The sequence below is a fragment of the Fringilla coelebs genome (assembly GCF_963513975.1).
Source record: "Fringilla coelebs genome assembly, chromosome: 8".
NCBI classification, from domain to species: Eukaryota; Metazoa; Chordata; class Aves; order Passeriformes; family Fringillidae; genus Fringilla; species Fringilla coelebs.
Genome location: NC_140066.1, coordinates 12747665 through 12774400, shown reverse-complemented (window position 1 = coordinate 12774400; position 26736 = coordinate 12747665). Strand labels below are relative to the sequence as shown.

General features: G+C 40.3%; 1 protein-coding gene across 3 annotated transcripts; it reads left to right on the top strand.

Annotated features, from left to right (window-relative positions):
* Positions 1-5385: 5385 nt before the first annotated feature.
* On the top strand, positions 5386-25948 carry ANXA11 (annexin A11). Of its 3 annotated transcripts, none has more exons than XM_084210325.1 (15): positions 5386-5461; positions 14158-14218; positions 15315-15427; positions 16554-16928; positions 17481-17568; positions 17924-18018; positions 18458-18571; positions 18790-18880; positions 18995-19074; positions 19252-19308; positions 20205-20298; positions 20999-21094; positions 23467-23525; positions 24068-24190; positions 25210-25948. In XM_084210325.1, the coding sequence occupies exons 2-15, from the start codon at positions 14167-14169 to the stop codon at positions 25267-25269; spliced, it is 1497 nt and encodes a 498-aa protein (XP_084066451.1). In that variant the 5' UTR covers positions 5386-5461; positions 14158-14166; the 3' UTR covers positions 25270-25948. The 3 variants fall into 3 exon arrangements, with proteins under 3 accessions (XP_084066451.1, XP_084066452.1, XP_084066453.1); XM_084210326.1 differs by lacking the exon at positions 5386-5461 and adding an exon at positions 12748-12849; XM_084210327.1 differs by lacking the exon at positions 5386-5461 and adding an exon at positions 13147-13296.
* Positions 25949-26736: the final 788 nt, after the last annotated feature.

Below are 26736 nucleotides of genomic sequence, written 5' to 3'. Positions count from 1 at the left end.
CCCAAGGCCACTCCTCAAGACCAAGAGATCCCTTGCCTGGCATCTGGAATCTACAGCAAGCTAAGTGACACTTTATGTTAAATCTAAAGCATACTCGACACAAGCTAGCTTAATTATTAGAAGTGGGGTAATAGAGTGTTTGACCACCTTGTTGTCATTGTTTAGTAGCTGTTTAATCATCATCATTAAATCACTCTTTAATAGAACTTTTTGCTTAATCCTACCGTAATGACTTCTCTTAATAGCTTGAAAACTCTTTGATACTGCTGTATGCCTGAGTTTCTTTGCTCTTTACTTCCTGGAGGAGGAAAAAAATAGGTGTGTTTGCATCATATTAAGTTCCACCCAGAAACTTTGTGAGGCTGAAACGTCATTTACAGTACTGACACAATCAGCTCAGAATGGTATTACAAATTGCCACAGCTGACACACAGGGATGAATGACTCATCCAGAATGCATGCAGATGGGGTTCCCTGTCAACCAACTGCATTCAGGAGTACTTAAAATACTAGCAGATATTTATATATTTCCCCATACTGGGAGCTTAAACTGTGTAAGTGAAATGTGTGCTCAGTCTGTTTCTGTGAGTTCCTTTTCCTGTTGGCTAACTCTATTACTTAGAATTAAATGTTGATTGGAGTTCAGAATTCAATTTTACACAAGACACAATGCAAAACAGAAAATCTAAACAAATGGTAGAAAATATGATCTGTAAAGGTGTGAACTTGTGACTTCTATGAGTGTAGGTGGCAAAGTGTTAGCCCACCAAAGTCAGCCAGGCTATGCCCACCAAGCAGGAAAACACAGAGCTATCCAACTGTAACATTTCAAGAGCTTAATGAGAAGTTTCTGTTAATACAAAATGGAAATGCAAGTACTTCCATCTGTTACTCCTTGATGAAAATCTTTATTTCAAGGCTATATTCTGCTGCATGTGAAAGGTAATGGTTTACATACAAATGCATGCTCAACACTCCAATTCTTAACCTAATTTGAGTGCTTTTAGTAGCAATGGAAGATGCTCAGATGGACAGCCTCACAGATGAAAGGTCACAGCATGATGGTTTGGAGGAAAATGCAAGAAAATAATTTCACAAAAAATTTTTATGCTAGAGACCTACCCAGGTCTAAGGCAGATGGTTTGGTAACATAGTTTGTACAGTCCATCACAAGTTCCGGCCCAGTTACGAAATGGCTGTAGTGGTGCATTCCTCAGCATACAGCAAATCGAGCCCTAGGCTGTATTACCTTTATTCCACACTAGTGGCAGAGCAGACATTAAACACTGCAGTCTCCTGTTGCAACAAAAATGCACTGAGGAAACGAAGCTGGAGTGCAGAGGTCATTTCAGCTAAGCCTGCCTCCGAGCAATGGATCTTAAGCAGTAAAATTTTCTCAGGAGCATAACACAAATTGAGGATAATGCTGTTATCGTCAAATGCTTGTTATCTTTAAGTCTGATATGCTGGCATATACAAAGAACCTGTGGAGGAACAAGCAGGGGAGGCAAATTCAAATACATTATATTGTCTTGCACGGATCTGGTTTAACTGAAGACCCAGTTATGAAAAAGAAGAGGTGCATAGAAGAGTTGCAAGCTGATGGAGTTAGAAACCATGTGCAAAAAAGAAGTAAGTATAAAACCTAAAGAATGCTCAGGAGCAATAAAAAAGCAAGGAGGGAAGGTAAATGTCTTTTGTGGCTAAAGCACAGTGAAAGGATTCAGGCAAATGTCTTTCTAAAATCTCCATCAACCAATAGTACTGTAAAAAAGTGAGCTACACCCCAGCATGATTGTGAGAGAACACCCTTTCTCATAAGAGAGTGAATTGCAAATTATGTATATAGGTTCGTTAGGGCTCAAAATGAATGTAGGCTCTATGTATGTGCACTTTCAGAGATCTGAACCTGATCAAATTCATGCAGGAAACCTCTGGAGTCACCTGGACCATTTGGGTTCCAGGCTAGAACTCCCAAAACTGTACCTCACACTGGTACTCGAGGGTCCTAGACTGTCTGTATGTGTTATAATACTTGCAGATTTTATGTTTTCTTTAGTATTTTCTGCTGGCTTTTACTGTGTAAACACTCAAGATTTTTTTTTTTTGAGTTTTCAACAATGGAATATTTCAGTGATAGAAATGAAATGCTGTAAAATGAATATGGAAAAATAAAGATGACAGTACCTGTGAAATCAGGAGTGTGGATGTTTTGTTGTACTGGTGTCCACCACTCAGTTCTGGTCTGTGTATTATAATGGCACAAATCCACTTGGAAAACTACAAGGCTGGAGCTTGTAAGCTTGGAAGGATCACTAGGAAAATGCATTGCTTGCAGGAAATGCTGCTGTGATTTTTTGTGGGTTCTCCCACAAAGGCTTCTCTGTTTCGATTGGTGCTGGGTCAGTATTGCCACAGTGTCAGAAAGCAGTGGGACTGTGCTTGAGATGACAGGCAAACTCCCACTATCCCAACACCAAGGATTCTAAGCCTCATTTCTGCTTCATTTCTGCCGGTGACATCACTGTCTGTATGAATTTGGTTTGAAATGCCAATACCGAGTGACAGTTTTCTATATGAGTAAAAGTAAACCTCTGTTCAATTGCACAGCACACAGTGCTTTGTGGTTCTATCCTGGTTAAATACCAGCTTAAATATTGAAAGCCAAGGGGTTGGGAAATAAAAAGATATTGAAACTCCTGGAACTTTAAGTAGATGCTGACAAGTACATGTGCTGCCTGCAGCAGTTTTTCAGGAAAAAGGTTTTCCTCCAGCCAGAGGTCCCAAAAAGCATGGGCTCAGAGGTTATCATTCCTGTGGAAAAATTTCCAGAAATAAAGTATGTTAAGCAAATGTCTCAGTCCCTGACTGTCTGAAAATGGCAGGTAGTAGGTTTCCATACAATGACTTCTTTGTCAGAAGAATATTCCATATGCTGCCACAGCTAGTCCAGTTTTCTGTTTATGAATGGAGCATCAAAGGTGTGAGACTTCCAGTTACTGAGCCTGGATTAATAGAGGGATTCATAGAAGTAAGCTAAATCTAGACCTTGGTTAAACCCATGGAGGACTGCAATTGACTTCAAAGTGAGCACAACCTGGTCTGGAATGAATACCAGGCTGGTTGCAGCAGTACAAGCTTCCCCATACACCCCCTCCAGCCTAGGCATTGATACTCAAAGGGCTTTTCTACATGGAAAAAATAGCAGCACTGAAGTTGTAGAAATATGAGTTTGGGGTTTTTTCAAACGCTGCTGGAAGAAATAATGCTTTGTAGAAGTTGCTATGTCCTCATCTGATGGGAGCAGCAGCTCTTCTGAATGGCTCCTAACCTGTTTCAATGTTACTCTGGTTAACAGAACTCTTGTGTTAGAGCTAATGTGACTCTTTTGGCTGACACGGGTGAGAGGAGTTTAACTCCCAAGAGAAGCAATACCAGCAGACTTAGAGGACAAAATCCCTGGCCTTCTTTCCACCTGAGCTACTCTGGGCATATCATTTCTCCATCTGCCTGCAGAGTGAGCATCAGGATACACTCTGCATCAGAACCTGTGTTGATGTTTAGCTTTGCCTATTAATGAGAAATGTCTTTATCAGTGAAGCTTAAGATATCTTAAGATAATTCATAATTTGTGCTAGACCACAATAAGCTAATGTGCTGGTTTTGACTGAGAGGCAGTTTATCTTCTTCACAGTGGCTAGTGGGGGGCTATGTTTTGGATTTGTGCTGAAGACAGTGGTGATAGTACAGAGATGCTTTTGTTATTGCTGAGCAGGGCTTGCACAGAGCCGAGGCCTTCCTGCTTCTCACCTCACCAGTGAGGAGTCTGGGGGTGCACAAAAAGCTGGGCAGGGACACAGTTGACCCCAACTGACCCCAAGGGACATTCCAGACCATAGGACATTGTGCTCAGTCTATGAAAGCAGGGGGACATTTGGAGTGATGGTATTTGTCTTTCCAAGTAACTGTTATGTGTGGTGGAGTCTTGTTGTCCTGGAGATGACTGAATACCTGCCTGCCCATGGGAAGTGGAGAATTAATTCCTTTTTCTTTGCCTGTGTGCATGGCTTTTGCTTTTCCTATTAGACTGTATCTCAACACACCAGTTTTCTGGCTTTTTCCTCTCATTCTCTTCCTGATCTTACTGGCCAGGGAGGAAGAGAGAGGCTGTGTGGGGCTTGGCTGCTGGCTGGGGTTAAACCGCCACCATTATTCTTATATTCAAATATAGCTATTCACCTGCTTTAGACTACTTTAAATATCGGTTTCCCCCGAGTGCAGCCTTGGCCTCTAGAGTACCATTTAAAATTTTGATGAGGGAGAGGGAAAAATGGCAGTTTCTTTTCTTTAGTTCAATCATAGCTGTTGTATTTCAATGACTGGCCATTTTGGTAGGTGGAATTGTATGGAGGAGAAAAAGCCCAGGTCCTCCACTGAAAGCTATTGGTCGTTGAACAGGATGCTTTAGGAAGTGTGAACACATCTATCCAAATTAGTTTCATTCTAAATGAAATTGCCTGTTACAAAGCATACATATTAGAGAAGCAAGTGTTGGAAAAGAGGTTCTGGACCCTGGTCACAAAATTCCCAGCTGCAAAGTCAAGTTCATTCCCCACCCAAGTTGTATAATGCTGTGATTCAGTTAGATAATGCTGTGTTCGCTATTTTGATTAGTGTCTTGGCAAAAGAAATATAATTGGAAAATGCTAGCCCTTTTTATTTTTTGTTTTTATTATCTTGGTTTTCTCTCTCTAAATGCTTCCATGTGAGCAACTTCACTCATCTTTAAAAAATGCATTTAGGGGGAAAAAAAGACATTTATTGAAGCCTTTAGCTATTACTGCTTGTGCTAGAAAAGGTCGACACGAACAATCTCCTTCCTCTTGATTTTCTTGTGGAATTTTACTTAAGGAAAAGTATGTTTTATATAAAATGCGGGCTTTCTGTACCACCGTGTTTGGAAAGCATGTTTTCTGAAATTTCCTGGTGAGAACAGTCAGGGGCGGTTTTGGGTTTAACTCCGATGTTATGCTGAACGTTTAGAACCTTGACCTGAACCAGGATTTGGCTTTGCCCTGTCCAGGTCACCCCCAGGCGACGCTGCACTCCTGGGGAATGCCCAGGCTGCCCCCGTGACGGGCGGAGTTACCTTTCTTACCCTGTGTTTTGTTTTCTATACAATGGGCCTCTCGCTGAAGCCGCCTCTTGGTCAAACCTCTTGTGCGGTTTCCACCCGCGGCCGGTGCGGGGCTGTCCCCCCCGGTGCCGGTGCCGCGGCCGATGCGGGGCTTTCCCCCCCAGGGGCTCACCGGCCCCGGCCCTGCCCCGCACGGAGGCCGCGGCGGCGGGCGGAGTGAGCCACGGCCGCAGCGGCTCCTCCTCCTGCCGCTCCCGGCACCGCCCTGCAGCGCCGGCAGCACCTGGGACGGGCGGTGGGAGCTGCGGCTCCTCAGGACCTTCGGTAGGCGCGACCCCGCGGCGGGACGGGACGGGACGGGGGCGAGGGGCCGGTGCCCCCGGTGCGGCGGGGCCGGGCGGGCCCGCGGGGCTGTGGGCCGGGCCCGTGTCCCCGCCGGGACGGGATCCTGGGGCGGCCGGAGCCCGCGGGGTGACAGGCAGCGGCTCAAGGGCTGGCGGGGCGAGCTCGGGGCTTGCGGCAGCTCCGCCGCTGGGAGGAAGCAAAGCCTGCTTCCTGGGGAAATGTGGTTTCAGAGGAGAGGGCATGTTTTGGTGTTGTAGCTGTAGTTCGGTTCTTTGCCTGTGTCCGTGGTTTATCTGGAGTTAATGATGTTGATGTGGACAGTTGTCAGGAGAAAGCAGCCTAAGATGGTAGGCTGGCCATTACGCAGTGCTTCCCCCGCCACCCCGAGGGCCCCTTTCTCTAAACTGCTCGTAGTATACTTTACCTTTTCTTATACCATATGTACTTCTAATGTCTTTAAGACACTTAAGTGTCTTTATCTTAAAACCACTTTAGTTGTCTTAAAACGAAAACTCTTCAAACTCTTGCTATGCTGTAGCTATATTTGTGACAAAACACAACACAAATATCTCCATATTCAGAAAAGCAGTTCCTTCTTGTCCCCATCCTGTTTCTGTAAGGGAGTTGTTCTGTGGAATATATTTTTCTTTTAAAATATATTTGTAGTAGTTCCTGGAAGCTTCTTCCTGTTAAGGAGGAACTGTCGAGAAATAACGTTCTGAAGGGAGTGGCAGAAGCGTGGAAGACCTCGCAGCCTAGAATGGGGACAGATGGCACTGGGGCAGAGGGTGTGGAGAGAAAGCAGACTGACGAGAGAGAGAAGTGCTGCTGCGGTGTGTTTTGATGAAGGAGCTGATTATGAGGGTTATGCACCTGAAAGCCCAGCTGCTATCGGAGGTGGGAGGTTCATTCCCTGATACCTCCCCCAGCATACAGTTATTTTCTGCGGAGTGAGTCAGAACTCCCAGGGTAGCGTCAGAAACGATACAAACACAGTGCAAGTGTATGGTTGCTGTAAAGCCTGAGTGTGTGAATGCTTTCCCCATAGCTTGGCTATTTCTATAATTTCCTGTATTTTGAGTTGCTGTAAGAGTCATGTGGCCCACTCTCCTCCCACTGATGCAGCAGATAACTTGAACTGAGTATTGCTTATGTGTTTGCCTGTAACCCTGTCCCCAGTACATTTCAGCTGAAAGCTTAATGATTTTATGTCAACAATATTTTGATATTTTTGTTCCTTTCTCTTGCCTGACCTTAGTATAAGGTATGGGGCCAAAATGTCTGTCTGTACCTAAAATTTCTGGAGTAGCCATCACATTCTTTCATATGATTTGTCACTTCTTTAGCTTATTCTTTGTAGTCCCCAAAAGTTTTGAATTGTTAGACTGAGAACTCTGTGAAATGTCAAAAGTCACTAAAAATATAACAAAACCAGCAGTGGGATGTAGCTATCTCATGGGGGTGTGTATGTAGTCAGAATTGTAAAGACATAGTGCCAGATAGCAACTTAAAATACAAAACCTGATCTATAAAAAAAACAAGCCAAGAAGTTTGTCGGATTTGAAGATTACAGGAGATGCTGTTTGCTCGACCTCTAGCAAGTTTTGGAAGATGGAGCTTCCAAAGGGTCTGTTCAATAGCACTGCATTAATCAGGGCCAAGATAGAGCCAACCTAACTCTAGTTCTGTGAGAGCAATGGAGGTATGTAAAAAAAAACAAACCCTGAAGCAGTGATATAATTGAAAACAGCAGATAGTTTAATTGTGACTACAGAAATAGTAGGGCTTTTGAACAAACTGAAAGTTGAATTTACTTTTAGCTAAGCCTCTATATAATAATTTGTAGAAACATCTCTGTCAGTTTCAAATTGTGGTTGGAGGTTTCCATTACATTAAATATTCAACTGAGTAATGGCACCAATGTTATTTCTTTTGTTTATTTCATACATTAATGTTTACTACCTTGAACCATGTTTCTTATTGTATATATTTTTAAAGTGTTTTATGTAAACTGTTGGAAATAAGGACAGGGACTTGTTAGCTGTATGCAGTGTGTTTTGTTTTGAGTTTCTTTTGAAGGTAGCAAACGACTTTTTAAAGGAGAGGAAAAGGGTGTATGTTTACCCTTCAGTGAGCAGCACTTTCACCTATTTGAAACTTGAGTTGTCCCTTTACTTTTGCCAGTTTATTTGAAAGTGGGTGTGGTTGATAAAAATGCTGAATTTCCTTCTCAGGTCACCAGGCTGGGAAGAATGTAAAGTAGATAAGCAAACCTAAGAGCAGCAATAGGTATTTACTGTGCATTGCTTCTATTGTGCTTGTTCCAGATTTTATCAGCGCTCACTAGACAATCTTCATAAGAGGTTAGTTCCTGAATGGGATAAACCTGGAAATCAGTTATGGGACAGAGCTGGGACTCAGTGGTGTCCTTCTAAGAGACAATTCTGTCACATTCTTGTGTGATTCTTGCTTGGCAGCTAGTTTTTTGTTTGTGTGTGTGCAGTTGTATCCATACTGTTCAGCTGTCACAGATGCTGAATGTGGACCAGTGCCAGTCGTTTGATTGTGGTAACTGAATGAAACAACCACAGCCCCACCCAACTCCACTACCTGGCTGTTCCCTGTGCAGTGCACTGTCACTGTGCCCTCTGGTCAGTAGCAATGGTCTTGTGTAAGATCTCCAAAGAAAGGGAAACAAGTTCTTCCCAGGTGTGGCCTCCTTTTTTCCCTTATGTGCTGTCTGTTTGAGAGAGAATATGCTGTCTTACTTGGTAAGGGAAGGTTAAAAGTCTTCTGGAATTCTTGTTTTGGATGTTTGTTTTTTTTTCTTTTACTGCAAAGTGTGGGTGGTGAGAGTTTTTTTGAAGGCACTGGAAATTCTTCTGCAGTAGGAGAGGTGGGCTTCCAGTTCAGGCTTTTAGATCTTAACTTCTGGTGAGCTTAAGAACTGTCAATTGCATCAGTTCCATATTAAAGATCCAGATGAGTTTTAATGCTTCTGAGGGTCTCTTGTTTGTGCTAAACTCTACTATAGTCAATATGTATGTGAAGTGATACTTGCTATAATTAATTCCTGCACCCCAAAGACCTCTGGCTTGCCTAGAAAAACATGTCTGATTTTGGACTTTGGCCTAGTTAGTTGCTCTGAATTAAATGTTTAAGTTGCCTAAAGCAGACAGGGTGAATGTTTCTTATATTATTGCTAGAGATAACAACCTTAAGCTTGGGAATTTGCACTTATTCAGTAAACAGTGTACTTATCTATAGTCAAAATAACTGGTTGTTTGCTATGCTTGGCAGTGTTTTAAAAATACTTGGTTTTCTATTAGCTAGGAGAATAAATGCATCTTACAAATGTTAGGATTCAGGGGGAAAAACACTTCTCAGTAGTAAGCTTTGAGGACGAAAGCTTGCTGATCTCAAGTGCAGTCTAGATTTGAATGCCATAGTCTTGCTTTCTTTTCACATTCCTTGTTTATGGTTGCTCTGAAATACCCGTCTCTCTATCTTACTACTCTAAATTGGTTCTTGAATAATTCCCTTCCTGGAAAGAATTAATCACCTGAAAATGAATAATTCCGGAGTGAATGAAGGTTTGTCCATTTGCTCACTGAGGGGTAGTAACCATCCCAATGTTGCTGAACAGCTGAATGTGTAAGCCTTCCCTGTCCTGAAATGTGAAAGTCCTCACTGTTAAGAAAATGCTGATGACTTAGTACCTCTTGTCCATTGGGAAGTCCCAGGCTGTCAGCAGAGAGGCTTTGTCGCAGGTAGGGTATGTCTGTCCGTGCAGCTCCTGCCCATGTGCCCGACTGTGGGAGCTGTCACTTGGTACAGCCTGGTCTCAGTCTGGCCCTCTCTGCAGCCCAAACAGCTGTGGACCTCATGGAAACCTTGTGCTGTCCTTCTGTTCCTGGTGCCTCTGCCTTTGCGGTGGGGCCACGCCCTGGCTCTGCGCTTCAGGCTCGGGCGCAGCAACTAATTAAAAACTGCTGCTGTGAAATGAGCAATCAGATCTTTTTTAGTAATTATTTTAGGGTGCTGAATACTGCACTATTATTGTTGATGGAGTAATTGGTATTTACATATTCTGACTTGCACTAATGGTGTAAAAATTTATTCTTTCATGGTGGAATTTAAAATAGAGGAGTATAAATCCCTAAGGCATTAGTCAGTTGCGAACATAGCTCAGACTATTTATAGTTTTGGTGGTTTTTTTGCAACAAATGATTTTCTGTGACAAGTTATGAGTTTGAAATAGAACAACCTCATTCCATTACTTCTTCAAAATCTGTTAACCTTAATGTGGTTTTTTTCTTGCTTGTTTTGTTGTTTGGAAGGTGTCTATCTGTATTGTCATAAATGTTTTGACCGTGTATTTTAAATATTTGAAAGAGAATGTTGAAGTGTGCTACAAACGGAAGCACTTGCATCAGGGCGGAGTAGGGATCCAAATGAAACTGATGTCTTGGAATTAACTCATGTTTTTGCTGCATATAGATCTTGAAAGTCCATGCAGCTCAACTAAGTTCTTTGGATTTTGAAGCCCTTAGTATATATGTAGGGCTTCTGTCACTGGAAAGGCTGCAGCAATGTTCTTAGTAATATTTTTACAGCTCAGTTGTAGTTTATGCGTGTGTCTTCCCATTCAGCTTTTCTTTGTTGGACATGGCATCTCTTTTCAGTTCTGTTTTATTTTGACTAAAGCTTGCAAGTGCTACCTTTCTCATCCCCTTGCCCCAGCAGGTCAAAGTGCTAGATTATTTACTGTAATAAAATAGATTGTGATATTGAATTAGAAGGATCAGTAAAACTGGCAGAGCTCCTGAGTCATAATACTAGCAAGCAATTCAAATTGATAGTTTTTAGAAAAACCTCATATATGAGTTTGGTTTTGTTCCACAATCTATACATAGCTGTGAGTTGGTTTGGGCTTTTTGTTAAGGAAGCTTTTTTTGGTAGGAAGTAGATGATGTGTTAATATTCCTTAAATATACATTGTTGGATGAAGTCCAGTAAAAGTTTGAAAAGGTGAACAGTGAGTGATAAGGTCTGTGTAAAAGAGATTTCCTGAGTGTTGGCTGGCATGAACTCAGCCTTGTTGGAAGATAAACCTATTCTAGTAAATTAGTTTCTTTTTATAGTGAAAGGAAGGCTAGACAGTCACATACACAGACAGAAGACTTAATGATAAAACAAAATTGCCAGACTATTTATCCATCAGGATGAAAAATATTACAACTGATACAGGAGACAAGAACTTGTATTCTCCAGTGCATGAGTCAAAGATAAATCTTGCTCATGCTGGTAAATAGCTGTTAGCTGGTTCAGTGCTGACTGTGGTTTGTCCTTGTCTTGGAAAAGCACAGTGTTGGATGCCTGAGCTCATATCTGATGAAAAACGACAGCATATTGTAAGGTGGTAAATTCTGTTCTGCTGGTTTCACAATCAGGGATCAGTCTCGGAGCAGGTACTGTAATTTATAGCTTCAGGCTGCTTTGTCTACTATATCCTGGTAATTAACCTTGTGGAGGAGTCAAGGCCAAGGGTTTAACTATACTTGGTGATCCCTGTGAAATGGGCATAATTAAACAAATAACTTTGAACTAATAAATGTTATGGTTTTTCATCCTTTTTTGTTCTGAAGTTATTGTACCGTGGCATAGCTGGAGCCTGAACAGCAGCCACTAAATAAATTCCAGGAATGGGTGTGAATGCGGTGGCTGAGCTTATTGCCAATGCACCTTGAAACAGAACTTTTCTGGCAGCCTTGAAGTTTTCCTCCTTATTTCTGCCATTATGGAATTTGTAGTTTTGTTATAAATTTTTGAAGTTGTAGTCCTTTCCTTCTGTACTGTATATTACAGAAGCGTATTTTCAAGATTCCTGTTGAAAGTCTGTCACAGATTTAATCTTTTATGAACAGGTCTGTTCCCTCTTAGCTTTGCTAAGAAGCAGGAAAATGCTCAAGGGCCCGAATGGTTTATAGCTTGCAGTATGAAGCATGATAGCAATGTTCACTGTGAGTAAAACCTCAGGTCTTTAAAATACAGTTCTGAGGTGGACCTCTGGGATTGAATACTGGGAATGGGGAGAGGACCTTGGCAGTAGTTGTTCTTTATGTTCGTCAAGGCACTCCCTCTTTCCGTGTGTGGTTTGGTTGTTTGGATTTTTCCCTTGTCTTATGCACTACATTTTTTTTTGACTGAGCAAACAGAGACCTTTCTGTTCCTGTGTCCTCCCACACAATGTTTGTACAGCAGGGTGGGTTTCCATATCTTGTTCCCTCGCCTGTGTCACCCCTTTGTTGCCAGCAGGGAAGTGCTGCTCATCGCAAAGAATTTAGTAAATTGTTGTGGATGTAGCAGGAGAATGTGTGGAAGATGAGAGTAGAAGATGAAATGGAGGCTAGGTGAGGGAATAGTCAGGAAAGGTAACTTTCTATGTTAATATTTCTAAATTTAGAGTATTGGCCAACAGAGGCTCAAATGAACTGTGGAAAAGGTAGCGATCAGGGAAGTTGGTGTGTTTGCAGCTCTAGTTTGCCTGGAATCAAACCAGTCTGGGAAAATTTCCCCTTGGAAAAGCCCTGGATAAATACAGTGTTCAAAAGAAGCAAGTGGAACATTTTTTATAGAAACTAGCATTTTTTTTCAGGTTGCTGAAGTTGGCTGGTTTTTTTCTCAACCTCAGCTTTCATAGCCAAAAGGCTCTTTTAATCTTGGCGGTTTTTCCAATTTGAAATGAGTGTTCTATATGGGATTAAAAGCAATCAAACAGACTTGCTAAGGAAAACAAAACCTAACCCATTGCTTCTCACCCTCTACCACAGAAAAGGGTTTTTTGCCTTAAATTTGTATCTAAAGCTTTATTGAAAAAGGCATCTTACAATTTTTTTGAGTACCCTGTCTTTATTGTATTTACATGTAAAGCTAAAAAATAAGTAAAAATATAATTATGGTTTATACCTGAAGAAATAACACTAATTTTGGTGTTGTAATTATTTGTATATAAAAATGTATATATTAATACTATGCATGCTAAGAATCTAGATTGTGGGGGTTCTTTGGTTGGTTTTTGAGTGATGTGGTAATAATTGCTCTTTTTTATTTTTCCGTGCTTTATTATGCAAATTGTACTTTTCATTATTCCGTGCATTTCTGAATTAGAGAGGCTCTGAAGTGTGTCAGGCTGCCTTCTGTTGAGTTTTTATAATGTTATTTCTATTCTGCTGGCCTCTCTGCCCTTCCGTGTTCAGATACCTGCTCCAGCCTCTAGCAATTGAGGGGCCCAGTGCCAGGAGGGAGGAAACTGCCTGCTCGTTTTCCAGCAGCAGCTTTTTGTTTCTCGGCCTCGTGAGTTTGGGGTCAGTCTTTGCATGGCTAACAGCAGGCATTGCTTTTCTGATGCTGAGAATCTGCATCCACGTATTTATTGATTCTGTTAGGTGCTACATACTGGAGCAAAAGTAAAGTAGGTTTATAACTTCTGATGTGCTCTGTGCATTGCAGTTTCTGGTAGTTCATTTCTCGCTCTTTAAATTTAAATGAGTATTGCAGCATGAAGTCCAAACAGTTATCAAGTAAATTGCAGATTTCCTAATTTTATTTCCTTATTAAAAAAGAAAACCACAAAAAAAAAAAATGTTTCTCCATTTCAGTGTTGCCATACAAACCAGAAAGGGAACTTAATGTGATCATACAAAATGAAAACAATTTCACAAGAACAGCACCCCCTGCCAACTCAAACCAAATCTAAAACAAAATTCCACAGCTGAAACCCAAAACACAGCAAAACATGCCAGATACAAAAGGTAGTGCTTTAGGGGAAAAGGGGGGGGGGTGGGGGTGGAATGGGATAATTCACACAGCAATTCTAAAAATAGAATGTGGCTTGTCATTAAAAATAACCTTCAAACAGTTAACACTCATTGTAGGTATTTTTCTTCATAGTTACTTTTACCATTCTTCCTGGTAGCTGTTCTGTTTAAAATAAGGCCCTTGTATTCTGGAAGCCAGTTTTCATTTTGTCCTTCATTTAGCTGTTCTTCCTTTTTGACCTCCACTTCTATTTTGGACAGCTAATGACTTTGTGCACTTCTGTGCTGACAGAGGCACTATCCATTTTGAGAGACTCAATTTGTTCTAGTGATCTTATCCTATCAGTAAACCCTTCATATTTTATGGCAGTGCTGTAAGCATGAAAGTGTATACCTTCTGCTTCTTACTCTGACCTTGCACTTCTGCCGATGTTTGCATTTAGGTGCCTTCTAACAACTTCTTTTAGTTACTCACTTGAAGATGTAGCTTCTTTGTCAGATGATTTTCTATTCTTCATTGATAAGACAGTTCTGTATAGGCTGGAAACTTCTGGAGGTTTTAATAGCACAGTAAAGGAAGCAAGTTCAAGTAATACATCCCTAACAACATAATACACCAAGCAATAAGTAGCAACTGCAACAAATGAGAAAAATAGTGTGAGGAGTGACTCTGCAACTGCTTAGCTATCTGTTTATTAGTCAGGAAATGGGAAGAGGTTTCTAAGGGAAAAGCCGGGATAAAGTGTGCAGGTAATGTCTGCATTTTAGTAACTGGCTACTGTATTGCCTCTTAGTGCTATGTGGTGTAATGAGTGAAGCATTACAGGAAATAACTGTATCACACTTACTTTGCAGATCTTTGCAATGAGTTACCCGGGCTATCCCCCTGCAGGTGGATACCCACCAGCTGCCCCAGGTAAGTTGTTCAGATGAAGTAAACATTAAATTCAGTGGTGTGGAAACATGGCATAGATGAAGAACAAGAATGTGGAGGGTTTCCTTGACTCCCCAGAGCTTCCTATACTTGCTTGTTAAATCCTGTTTTATCTGGGCTGGGGATTCTGATTTGTGTAATATGTGTGTTCTGCAATGTGCTCATATATTAATGTCCAGTTTCATTCTCAAATAAAGCACAGAGCATTGGGAAATGGTCTTAACTTGACCAAATCCAATAGATTACAAGGATCAATGTCTGGTTGATACTGAGTCTTCAAGGTGGGTAGTGAGACAAATGAATATGGGGAGAAATCATTCATAGAGCTTAAAACCATATCCCCTAAAGAAATAGGGAATTATCTTTAATTCACTATTCTTAGGCAGCTGGTTAGGTACAAAATGGAGAGGGCTGTTAAAAAAGGTAGCAATTAATAATACCATAAAGCTGATGAAATACTCAACCACTGCTTGGTTATCAAGCTGAACTTTACAGTTGTTAGTGTTGTAAGCTAGAAGGAAAGGACTGGAGTCATGCAGGTATGGTGAAATGTGGCGTTAGGCATGCTAGCTCAGGAAGGGAAAGCAGTGTACCGTGAGAAGCCCAACTACCCAGGAGGATAAAGCCTATTTCTCAGCAGAGTATTCTGTCTTAAGACTATACTGCTGTGTGCAAGCAGGTTTTATGACTTTGGTGCTTGGAAATGTACTGCTGTGCTCTGTGGACACCTCTCATATTAGCCAAGTAAGTGGAATCAATAATATCTTCCTACTGGAATACCCAGACAAGTATGTACTTTAGGTGATCTCAAGTCAAAATATGGTGTTAACAGTCTTGACTGTTAACCTTCAAATACGTTTAGAGTTGTTTTAAGTGAGAACTTACAGATTCAGTGCTAACTAACCTTATTAGAAATACCCAGCGAGACTTCTCTTTTTATAATAATTGCACTGCTCCCCTACACCTCTTCAGTTGATTTCCCTGGTAGTGTTGAAAATACATTACATTAGAAATTTAAGCAGTAAGAACTTTAAAAAGACATCGTTTCTTGTTTCAGCACATCTGTGTTTGATTTCAGGTAGCAGTCCTTGGGGTGGTGCTGCCTATCCACCTTCAAATCCACCTCCAATTGGTCTGGAAAATGTGGCTGGCTATGCCAACCAGTTCAATCCCAGCCACATGGCTGGAATGGTGAGTTTGCTTTCATTTAATATGTTCTGCTGTGATGTCCTTAAGGGCAAAGTTGTGCTTCTGGAATTGTCACTGAGCGGTTCATCACTTGAATTCTGTGCCTTTTGTCTAATCTGTTTATGTGTTGAGCATTCAGTATTGCCTATTGAGAAAAATGGTTACTGCAAGCTATTTCTTATTTTAGGAAAACAGAGCACTAGTTAAATGTTGTTAATAGTCTAACTTCAAAAGTTGTGGACATAAAACTAATATAACTTGGCATTTGCTGCATAGAGGAATTTACATGGGCAAACGGAGTCTGGATTTTGCCTATTTACCTGGATTTTGACCAGTCAGAGTAAGGAAAAAAGCTGTATAATTAGAGGTATCAATGATTCGTCCTTGAAAAGAATACAGGATCAACAGTCTCTTACAAACTCTGATGTTTAACAGACGGAAGTAAAAACCTTTTACCTTGGAAATGTCTACATTTTCCTCAGTCAATGTGATTTTTTTTTTTCATAGAGCAGAAGTGAGTGACACTTCTGACAACTTTAGTCTTCAGAAATCTGTTATGCTGCATAAGGAATGCAGTTTGTAGGAAGATATTTGCATCATAGATGTTTTTCTGAGGCAGTGATTAAATTAAGTGATTTGGCAGCCAGCAGGCAAATTGAACAACAAGCTGTCTAGGATTCATGAGCCTATATCCACAGCTACTACTTTCTGACAGTGCTGCAGTCATCCAATGTCACTTGTGGTTTCTCTCTCGAAGAGGGGTTTCAGTGATAAGATTTTGATGTGGAGTGGAATATCTTAATTTTAGTTTTTGCAGAAGTCTTTCCAAATGTAGTCCAGGAACTCCTGCTAGTTGTAAACTACTAACACATCATAAAGCAGCCAAAGGTTGCTTAAAGTCCTTGCATCCAGGTGCAGCCTTGTGGTCACACAAGGCAGCCATGGGCAAAGGAAGGATTATTTGGTGTAAAGTTTTAGGCAGATTTTCCCATCCTGCTTGCCTTCTTTTGCAGATAAAGAGCTATCTGTCTGTGTTGGTGGGGAGGGAAGTTATATTGTATTAAGCATGTTGCTGAAACTCAGCTGTTGGTGCTCCTTCTTATCTCTTGTTTTATTGCTGTCATTGCAGGCATCCAACCTGGCAGGAACCTTTGGAGGGACAAATGTACCACAAAGCATGTATCCTTCCACACCTGGGGGTTATCCACCAGTTCCTCCAGGTGGCTTTGGGCAGCCCCCACCAGGTCAGCAGCCCTCGTACGGAGGGTACCCTCCTCCTGGAGGAAATCCCCCATCCGGAATGCCATCTTACCCAGGATACGCGGGCGGCCCTGTGCCAGGCCAGCCCACACCACCGCCTGGGCAGCAGCCTATGAGCTATCCAGGACTTCCAGCAACTCACCCAGGGCAGCAGCCCATGCCAAGTTATCCAGCAGGTCCAGCTGTGAACCCGTCTATGCCCTCTTACTCAGGAGCTACAGGGCCTGCAGTCACTCCTGTAACAGTAAGAGCATTCACTGCTTTTCTTTTGAGGTGTGACTGTATATATGTTCCTCTGCATTTTCTTTGTGTGTATTAGTGTAAACTAATCACAAAATGGAAAAGAAAGTTATGAAAATAAGTTTGAGTAAAGAGAGAGATGGAACCTTTCCAAATGCAGGCACTATAGGCTTATAGTCTTGAAAAAAATTATGTTTTACCATGGTATTCAAGAAAAAAGGTTTTATATTAATTCAAGTTAATTAATCTTGCCTTTCCTAACTTTAACAAGTATTGCTGGTTGTATATACAGTATCATCAAACCTTAATTTCCAATTAATTGGAAAGCAGATTTGATGTCAGCAAACCTTGATCTTGCATTTTCTTGTAATTTGTGTCTAGAAATTAAAAAAATCGCATAAGGCAGGGTTGGTTTGAGTTTTTTCTATTACTTTTCTCACAAAAAGAAAACTGATAAGTGATCATCTTTCTTAAGTAGTAAACCACAGTGTTTCACTATTTGACACTGATGTGCTGTTAACACTACTGTTGTTTAACACGGTTGATCTCGTTTCAGCACAGAAACCGAGGCACGATCACTGATGCGCCAGGCTTTGACCCTCTGAAGGATGCAGAAGTCTTAAGGAAGGCCATGAAAGGATTTGGTGAGCAGTCTGAGGATTTACATTTCAGTTAAAAGCAGAATTGCATCTCCATTGAGCACTGATAGTTTTCTACTGCTATGTGTGTACTGGGTGGGAATAGTTTACATGTGATTGTCCTTGGTTATCAGAAATATTGCTGGAAGTTCATGTGGGCATAAAAAATATAATGAATTTGGTCCAGGTTTTCTTTGTATTCTTACTGTGTTTATGAGCCCTAAGTTCTGTGGTTGTACACAAGAGTAGATAATGTAGATGAATTCATGGCATTCATGTCCTTCTGCTGGGTTTAGAACAGGATGAAATAGAGACAGAAAGCTGAATCCTCACTCATTCTGTGGTGTCTGTGCGTGTACAGGAACTGATGAGCAGGCAATCATCGATTGTCTTGGAAGTCGTTCAAACAAGCAACGGCAGCAGATAATCCTGTCCTTCAAAACAGCTTATGGGAAGGTAAGGACATTGTGAGAACAGAAGGAAAAAATTAGTGCCTACTTCCCTTCAGTGGCAGTCAGAAGACTTAGTGGTGGGAAAAAAAAGATTAGAAGGTGCGTTAGGGGAAGATGGTTCTTAAGTAATAGCCAGTTCAGAGTTGTACTTTTTACCCTCACTTGACTTCATGCAGTGTTGCAGATGAAAGATGTAAAACAGTTTCTGTGCTAAATGGTTACTTTGACTCTTGGATCTGTGCAGTCTATTTAATTGGACCTTGATGGCCTCAATGTACATGTACCATTATGCTGGTTTTAGTGTTAAGTGGAATAGCTTTACTTTGAACATACATTACTGGTGCTTACACATAAAGAATTCTTAGTAAAATATGTATTTTTGGTGGTTGCTTTTGTCAAGTTTGGTCTTTATGCATTTTCTCCTTGTTTTTCCTTCTCATTAGGATTTGATCAAGGATCTCAAGTCTGAGCTTTCAGGTAACTTTGAGAGGACAATCTTGGCAATGATGAAGACACCTGTCATGTTTGATGCTTATGAAATCAAGGAAGCTATAAAGGTTTGTGTAGGAGATACAAATTTTTAATATAGAGGAAATAGTTGAACTGATAAAATACTTGGTTGCCATTTAAAAGTTTGGATTTATTTGGGATTACTTGCTTTACTTCCTATACAAGGTTATATTCTGAATTTTTTCCTATATAATTTTGTTACATTTCTTTTGTACTAGGTGGTAGAAATCACGAATCTGAAGTGTTTCTCCTTTGCTTGTTTTAGGGTGTTGGCACAGATGAAAATTGTCTCATTGAAATCCTAGCTTCCCGCAGTAATGAGCATATTCAGGAACTCAACAGGGTCTATAAAGCAGGTTTGATCTCTTGCATCAAAATTTTCTTCCTTTTCTTACTCAGTCTCTGACTGCTGGTAAGAATTTAGGAAATGAGCAGAGTTGTATGAGGATTCATGACTATCTCTTTTCCAGAATATAAGAAAACTCTGGAGGAAGCAATAAAAAGTGACACGTCTGGACACTTTCAGAGGCTTTTAATTTCACTTGCTCAGGTACTTGCCTGCTGGGATTTTGGAATTTATTTGTTGTGTGTTTGTAGGTGGTGTAGATTTTGTTTGGTTTGGTATTGGTTGGTTTTTTTTTTTTTTTTTTTTTTTTTTTTTAAATTTAAAAAAAGGTAGTCCATCAAAGCCCACCAGTAACACTTCTGGATCTTCTAATTCTTTCAGGGAAACAGAGATGAAAGTACAAATGTTGACATGTCTGTTGTCCAAAGAGATGTACAGGTCAGTAGAAATGCTTCGTTGTTTCTTAGTCAACTCAATATGCTGAAATTTGGCTGTGTGGATTCTGCTTACTGTTAGTTTTGAACACCTTGTGATGACTTCTGATGCAGAACTAATCTTTGAGTGGATGGAAGAGCTTTAAAAGGCTGTGACAGAGCATTAGAGCAATGTAGGTGTAATACAGAGATGAAGCTCTTGGGAGTACAGTCCATAGGATATTTTACCTTTCATTCTGTCAGGTCTTGGCTTTTCCAAGTGTTGGATTGTGCTGCTTTCTAGGGAAATTGTCCAAAGAGATTTGAGGTGATAGTTGTGTGGGTTAAATTTTGAGCTATTCAACACCTGCATTAGCCTTCATGTGTTGTTTAAGGAAGTCTGGAGTTCTGCAGCAAATAAGGCACTTGGACTTTGTAATGCTTGCCCCATTTCTTTTTCTGTATGTTCCACTTCACTACATAGCAAAGGGAAAACCCTGGATTGTTTTAGCCATAGTAGTGTCATTTAAATAGTAATGTCATTAGCTTTCTACATAGTGTGCCTTAGCCAAAACACGAGAATGTCCTAGAACACACCTAGAATTGTAGAAGAAAAGCTAGATGTAAGGACTGTTAGGAAGAACAATTTGCAGGTATTTCTTGAACAATGTCCCCTCCTTTAGTAAGCTGGAGCTCTTGTGTTGGAGCACTTCTGCATCAGCGAGCTAGGAAGACTGCAAGCATAGCACAGGAAGGTTAGAACTAGTTGCTATCTATTGCTTGATCCTGTTTTGCAGTAGTATATAGACTAAGAAATCAGTATAATAGGAGGAGAGGCTGCAAGGAAACAAATCTGTAACTCAGCTGTTCAGCCTGACTACTTTTCTGACTAATGAAGTGTGAATTCCCTTCTGTGCTCAGGAGTTGTATGCAGCTGGAGAGAACCGTCTAGGAACTGATGAATCCAAGTTCAATGCCATTCTGTGTGCAAGAAGCAGGGCCCACCTTAGAGCAGGTAATGATGTCCTATGTAAACTGTAACTTGATTCTGTTGTGTGTAATGATAAAAATGTACAGCACTGCTCTCTGCCTGAATTTCCTCCATCTGTAAAGTGAGCAAAACAAGATACCAATGAAAAGCAGGGTGTATTCTGCTGAGGAAAAGCAAGAGTCACCTTTCTTAGATATCAGAGCAGGTAGAGGTCATACTTGTTCAAATGATCCTCTGATGAAAGAATTGAAAAACTAGAATTGCTTCAGTCTTGCATATCTGTGTGTGCAAGACACTTAAATCCTTCCCCTTTTACTTGCTAATGTAAAGTGCTGCATCAGTCTGTCAGTGGTGGAAATGTTTTAGTAACTCCATAGAACCTTCACATTGTGCTATTGGGGTGCGAGGTATTTATCTGAAGGAAAGGGGTGTGTATGAGAACCTGAGTATTTTCTTCTTAACTTTATTGAGACCCAAAGCTCTCCTAAAAAATTGCTGTGCTTTCTTGGTCCAGCCCTTTAATGAAAAGGACACATCTAGCCAAGCTAGAAGGAGCATGATAACATGTAAACAGTTGATAACGCAGTATTAATCCTTGAGATGTTCAAACTAGTGTGAGTACAGTGTAGTATCCAGCTGAGAAGTGCCACTGAAATGAAGCCATCCAGCACATTGCAGTGCCACCTCTTGTTGTGGAGCTGGAATCTTTCTTTTCCATTTGCAGTCTTCAGCGAGTACCAGAGGATGTGCAACCGGGACATCGAAAGCAGCATATGCCGTGAGATGTCTGGAGACCTGGAGATGGGCATGCTGGCAGTGGGTATGTGCCACCTTAGCAAGTTCCTTCCTGCTGTTCCATTACAGCTGGCTCAGGTGGGGCCTCTGACTTCACCTAAGGGTGTTCTTCTTAGTAGTAATTCCAATTTTCTGCTTTTGATGTTGAACTTTCTGAGAAGTCATTTGTGATTAGTAAAGTGGGGAACTTAATTTACCTCAAAATGACAGATGAAACTTTTTTAGTTCAGGCAACTGCAGAGTTTAAATTTCACATGTTAAAATGGGGAAAGAATTATTAACTATAATAGACACTGTTTTAAGAAGTGAATTTTACCAACTCCTGGGTTAGTGAGAATGGAGTATTTGGGACAATATTGGAAGTCATTACTTAAAATACAGGCATTAACCCTCTAATCAGTTACTTCTACCTCTATTTAGTAGAAAGAAACCTTAAATTTCATTGCAAAGGGTTTTTTTTCTCACATTTACTGTGCCTACAGTTTTATTAAATCTTTGTTTTTAATTGCTCCCAGTACTTCTGAGGAGTGCAAACGCTTACCTCAGGTCTCCTGTTGTCTCTTCAGAGGCAGTAATTTGTATCCATTAGGTTGGGACAAGGCCTCAAGTTACTGTGTAGTAGTTTTATTTAAAATGCTTTATTGTACATATAACTCCCAAAAACTCCTACCGAAATAGGAAAAATGGACTTCGCATCACTTGGAAGTGAGATAGAAGATATTTGGTTCAACCACAACAGATTTTTTTCACTGAAGTTTGTAACAAAATCTTGGCAAAATGAAAATCAATTTTAAAAGCCTCCTTTTTTCACTTCTGTCTTGTGCATGTGTGAGCTATGTAACTACTGTTCTTATTCTGCTTGGCCACATTGTCGTTGTACTGATCTTTTAATGACACAAACTGGATCTAGCTCATTGTGTCTGATTGTTTTGCAAACCTTTTGGATTCAAACTTTGTCACCTCAGAAGCTATTGTTAGAAAACCAAGCTTAGGGAGACGATATTTCTCTGTTTGTAGAAAAATATTGCCCTGGTAAAGAAACTGCTTAGTGTTTAGAAGGCATTTGACTTCCTGGAGCTTCATAGTGACTTGACAGGTCTCCATGTAGATCCAGATTCAAAACTGAGACTGTAGCTGGTAGACAAGTCAATAGCCTTTTGAGCAAGGCTTGTCATTAATATTCGCTGGATAACTTCCTTTATTAAATAGATTCTGTGGGGTTTTAAATTTATATGTATTACACATGTATCTATATCAGTAAATTATATTAATGTCATTTGTTCTGTGGACCTTACTTGCAGGAAAAAAGGGTTTCTAATTGAAAATATTTAATTTTGCTTTCTTTAAAGCTTTCTGGATTGTACAACTGGTAACTTACAACAGTATCTTTAAACATCTTAGAATGCAGGTGTGTTGTGTTAGCTAAATAGAGTGATACAGAAACATGCATTTCATTTTGTCATTCATTTTTGAATAGTGTTGTACATATCATTGACAGTTTTGTGGTGAACTGCTATCTCTCATCTACATTTCCTACTGAGAAAAGTACTTCTTATAGACAATGTGTGTTCTATGAAAAACATGTCTGGGTTTATACCTTAGTTCTGTATTGATTCTGTGTGATTGATTTTGATACCTTATTGTGCTATTAAATGTCAGGTGTGGTCTGTTTCCTCTGTAGTTTGCCACAGTTTGCATGACTGTTTACTTGTAACAATGTTGTATCAATATATAGATTTTAATTCTGATCAGTGAGGAGGATTCTTTCATTATCCTAGTTAACATGACAGTAATTTGACTTAGATTTTGCTCTTTCAGATTTCTGATGAACTATGCCAATTAAATATACCATCCAGTCATTACTAAATGAGCATGTTAAAAATTTTTCAGGAGTCCTGATGAACTTTGTGGCTAAAATAAGACTTTAAAATAAGAGTTGTGATGACTCGCCCTTAAGGAGAAGCAATTACCTAAGATTCTCTGCTATTGTATATGGTTTCCTAATTCGTACTAGGGCAGGACTTGAATTTGTCACACCTTGCAGATGTGTATTACTTCAAGTCTTCTGCCCCCTCCTCATCCTCTCTTTTCCCTTCATAGACAAGAGTCTGGTCATTAGAATTCAAAGGTTTATTATGGCTGCTTCACACTAGATGGTTTCTAGTGACAGAAATGTTGGCTTTGAGCCATGCAGTGTAGGTTTCTTAACTGTATTGCAGCTACTGTTTGCATTAAAAATAATTTCAGTGACTAATGGAAGGAGTGGAAGCTGCATTGTATCAAATGTATGTTTATGTAAAATACAAGCATGTGACTATGTCAGATAAACTCAAAAAATTACTGACTTCTAAATGAGGAGGAATTTCTGTAATACTGTTCCTCTGTTCCTTTTTGCAGTTAAGTGTCTCAAGAACACGCCAGCTTTTTTTGCAGAGAGATTACATAAAGCAATGAAGGTAGGTGTCTGTGACAAGTTACATAAACTTAGAGTGTGGAATTTTTTTAAGTGCTTGTACAGCTCTTGGGAAGGAACTGTGCAGCGGAAGGGCTTACATTTTTCAGTGGGCAGATGACTAACAGTCATGATGCAGTCATGATTATGAAAGGCTGGAAAAATCTAGCTAATTTGATCCAACTTAACAGAGCAATGACTACAACTGTGCATTAAACAATAATCTTCACTTGGTGAAATACAAATATGCTTAAAACTCATTGAAATTGATACTTTTAAAGTAGGGAATTCTAGCAGAAATAAATAAGTAGGCCATTTAACTCACCAAATTTTCCAGACCCCCTGTATCTCTGTCAATCTCCCCTCTTTTTTTTGAGCAGAGAAATGAGTGTCCTACCACTAAATTTAATTTATTTTAGCATGATAGGCTAAATTCTGTTTAACAGCTTATTAAGTCAGTGGGGTTTTGCTAGTAAACAGGCAATTTTTCCTGATGCTATATCATACACTTTCCAGTACATTATACTGCTGCTTTGTTTGTTTCAGGGAGCAGGAACCAAGGACAGGACGCTGATCCGGATCATGGTATCGCGCAGCGAGGTTGACCTGCTGGACATACGTGCAGAGTACAAGCGGATGTATGGCAGATCCCTCTACACAGACATCACTGTAAGCCCTGGAGACCTTTCCTGCCCTGCCATGACACCCCTTATGCTGGCAGAGCACTGTTCCTTGTGCTGACAGCTGTTACCTGCACTGAGTGTGACTGGCTTTGTTGGGTTGCTGCATTTGCCAGGAGCATGGAGGCTGAGGGCCAGATGATGGGAGAGCACTTGGGTTTGCATGGAGGCTTGATGAACTAGAGATGGGGAGGAAGCTAACAGGCAAGGAAGGAAAGAGAAATTGGTCCAGAGGGGCCCCTCTGTCCTTCTATGTCCATCTATGATCATGGGAGAACCACTCAGTCCTCCAGTTTAGTAACAGTGGCACTCTACTTCATTTCTTTCTTGGAAGAATATAAAGCTTCTAAAAATCTCAAGGATTGCCTCCTCTTTCTCTTGAAAGTACAAGACTTTGTAAATAGACTAAACTTGAGATTCTTTAGCAGTTGATCCACCTTGCTATTGCTATTAAGAGCTGTACCAACAGCGCAGAGGATGCCTGGCCAGTGGTAGGGTAATAAGAGCTGGAGGAGAGTGAGTGGTGCCACTTTTATTTACCTTGTAACGTGGGTGCCAAACCTTTTAAGCCCCTGTTTATTCCTTCTGCTGTGGACGCTGAGGGACTGTAACTTGGTAGTGTTGGGAAAGAATCCTGTAGAGATTCTGGGGGATGGCATGTTCCAAGTGTTTCTTCTACAGTAGTTGCAGTCCCTGTATGAGTAAAAAGCAGTGAGACATTGGTGAAAAAGCTCTGTATTGCTTCTTCCCCCTGATCCTCTTTTGATCTGGCATTATAATTTATTATTCAGAAGCAGAACAGGCCATATCTATTTAATGGACTGAATTTGGTCAAAACTTGGCTTCAGTAAATACAGAGTGTGCATATCCACATATGTAAGCTCTGCTGCTTATTTCTGTAAAAGTAGAGCCAAAAATGTCCCTGCAAAGAAAGTTCTTCGTTTTTCAGCTGCAGCTTCACCTCTTTTGGTTGTTCTTCAACTTTTCTTTTTCTGGGTTCCTTTTCAGGGTGATACTTCAGGAGACTACCGGAAAATCCTACTCAAGCTGTGTGGTGGAAATGACTAAAAAGCATTGAGCTTTTCTTAAAAAGGCAACTCTTTTCACGTACTTGCTGCAGAGCATCTTTTTTTCTCCATAAGTAAATATGTAACAACCTGTTTCTTCTAAAGCATTTGCATCTTTAAAGATAATGCTGCTTCAGTTCAAAAGTAGTATGTAATAAATGCCAAACCCCCCCCAAATACCAAGCTTATGTGCCATCTGCTCAGAATTCTGTATAGTACCCTCAGCAATCCATGAAAGGTCATTATTTCTTTTCTGCTTATATTATGTTGAAATAATGTTTGTTTAATGAAAAAAAAATCACAGTTGTATGATTTTAAGGGTGTTCTTTTGTATAAACATTGAGTGCCATTTTAATGCAAGTTTTATATCTGTTGTATGCAGAGTTGGTTTTGGGCTAGCCCACTTCCTGATATGTGGAGGTAACAGCCTCAAGGTTTTGTGTCTAGTTAAGACTGCTTTAAAGAAGTTTTGTCAAGTTCTGTTTTTTTACCTTGATTCTTTTCAAGGAAGATATGTTCTACATTTCATTCTTGCTAAGGCAGACTGTCACAAGGCAGGAGTAATGTTGACAGTAGTAAAGATTTTGTCATTAATGTTTAAAGGTTTTGGATCGTGCCTTAAATATATATATATATGTATATGTAAGAAGAGATTATGAAATTAAAGCTAAGTCTTTGCAGACTGTGCCTTTTGGTGTCATATTGATGTATGTGAGTGATGACTCAGTTTATGTAACTTAGCTTTTCCATAGAAATTCTCTTCCACAGGATTATTCAGAAATTATTGTTTCGGTAAGAGTTAGGGAGTTGTGTGCTGTTGATGAGCAATTGTCTGTAAGTGAGACATGTAATCTGTGGTTATTGCTCAGTATTTTCATTTTGCATGTTGTAATTTTTCTTACTCTTGGAACTCTGAGATTTTATTCCCTGCTGGCATGGATGACATCTCTTCAGCTTGTTGTTCTCAAAATAAAAACATGTAAAGGTAAAAAGTATAAAGCGGGGGAAAAGTTTTCAAACTAGGTCAGTGAAAATAGATTGCTTGTTAATCAAGAACATGCAACGTCCCCTTACTGAATGCATACATGTAAGTGTTCTTCCTCTGTTCTGTAAGGGTCAGGCGGGTCTTTTTTCCTAGAAGTTGTATTGCTATTTGTCTTGAAAGAAAAAGGCCATGTTGTGGATTTAATTCTGGATTGCATTTGTCACCATGGCAAGGGAGGGGAATGTGAAGATTAGAGAATATGGTAGCCATGTGTCCAAATGATGGATTCTGACTGGGACTTGCTAACAGGACTCCCAGTTCGGTCAATGGCAGCACTGTGTCCTGTGTCCGAAGGCAGACCATATACTCATTTCTGTCAGACAATCTGAGCATGTCTTGAGAGGAATTTGCAGCTGGAAGTGTATCTTTGTTGGCTGAAACCAATAGCAAGGGTTCACTTCTTTGCAAGGAAAGGAGGAAGCT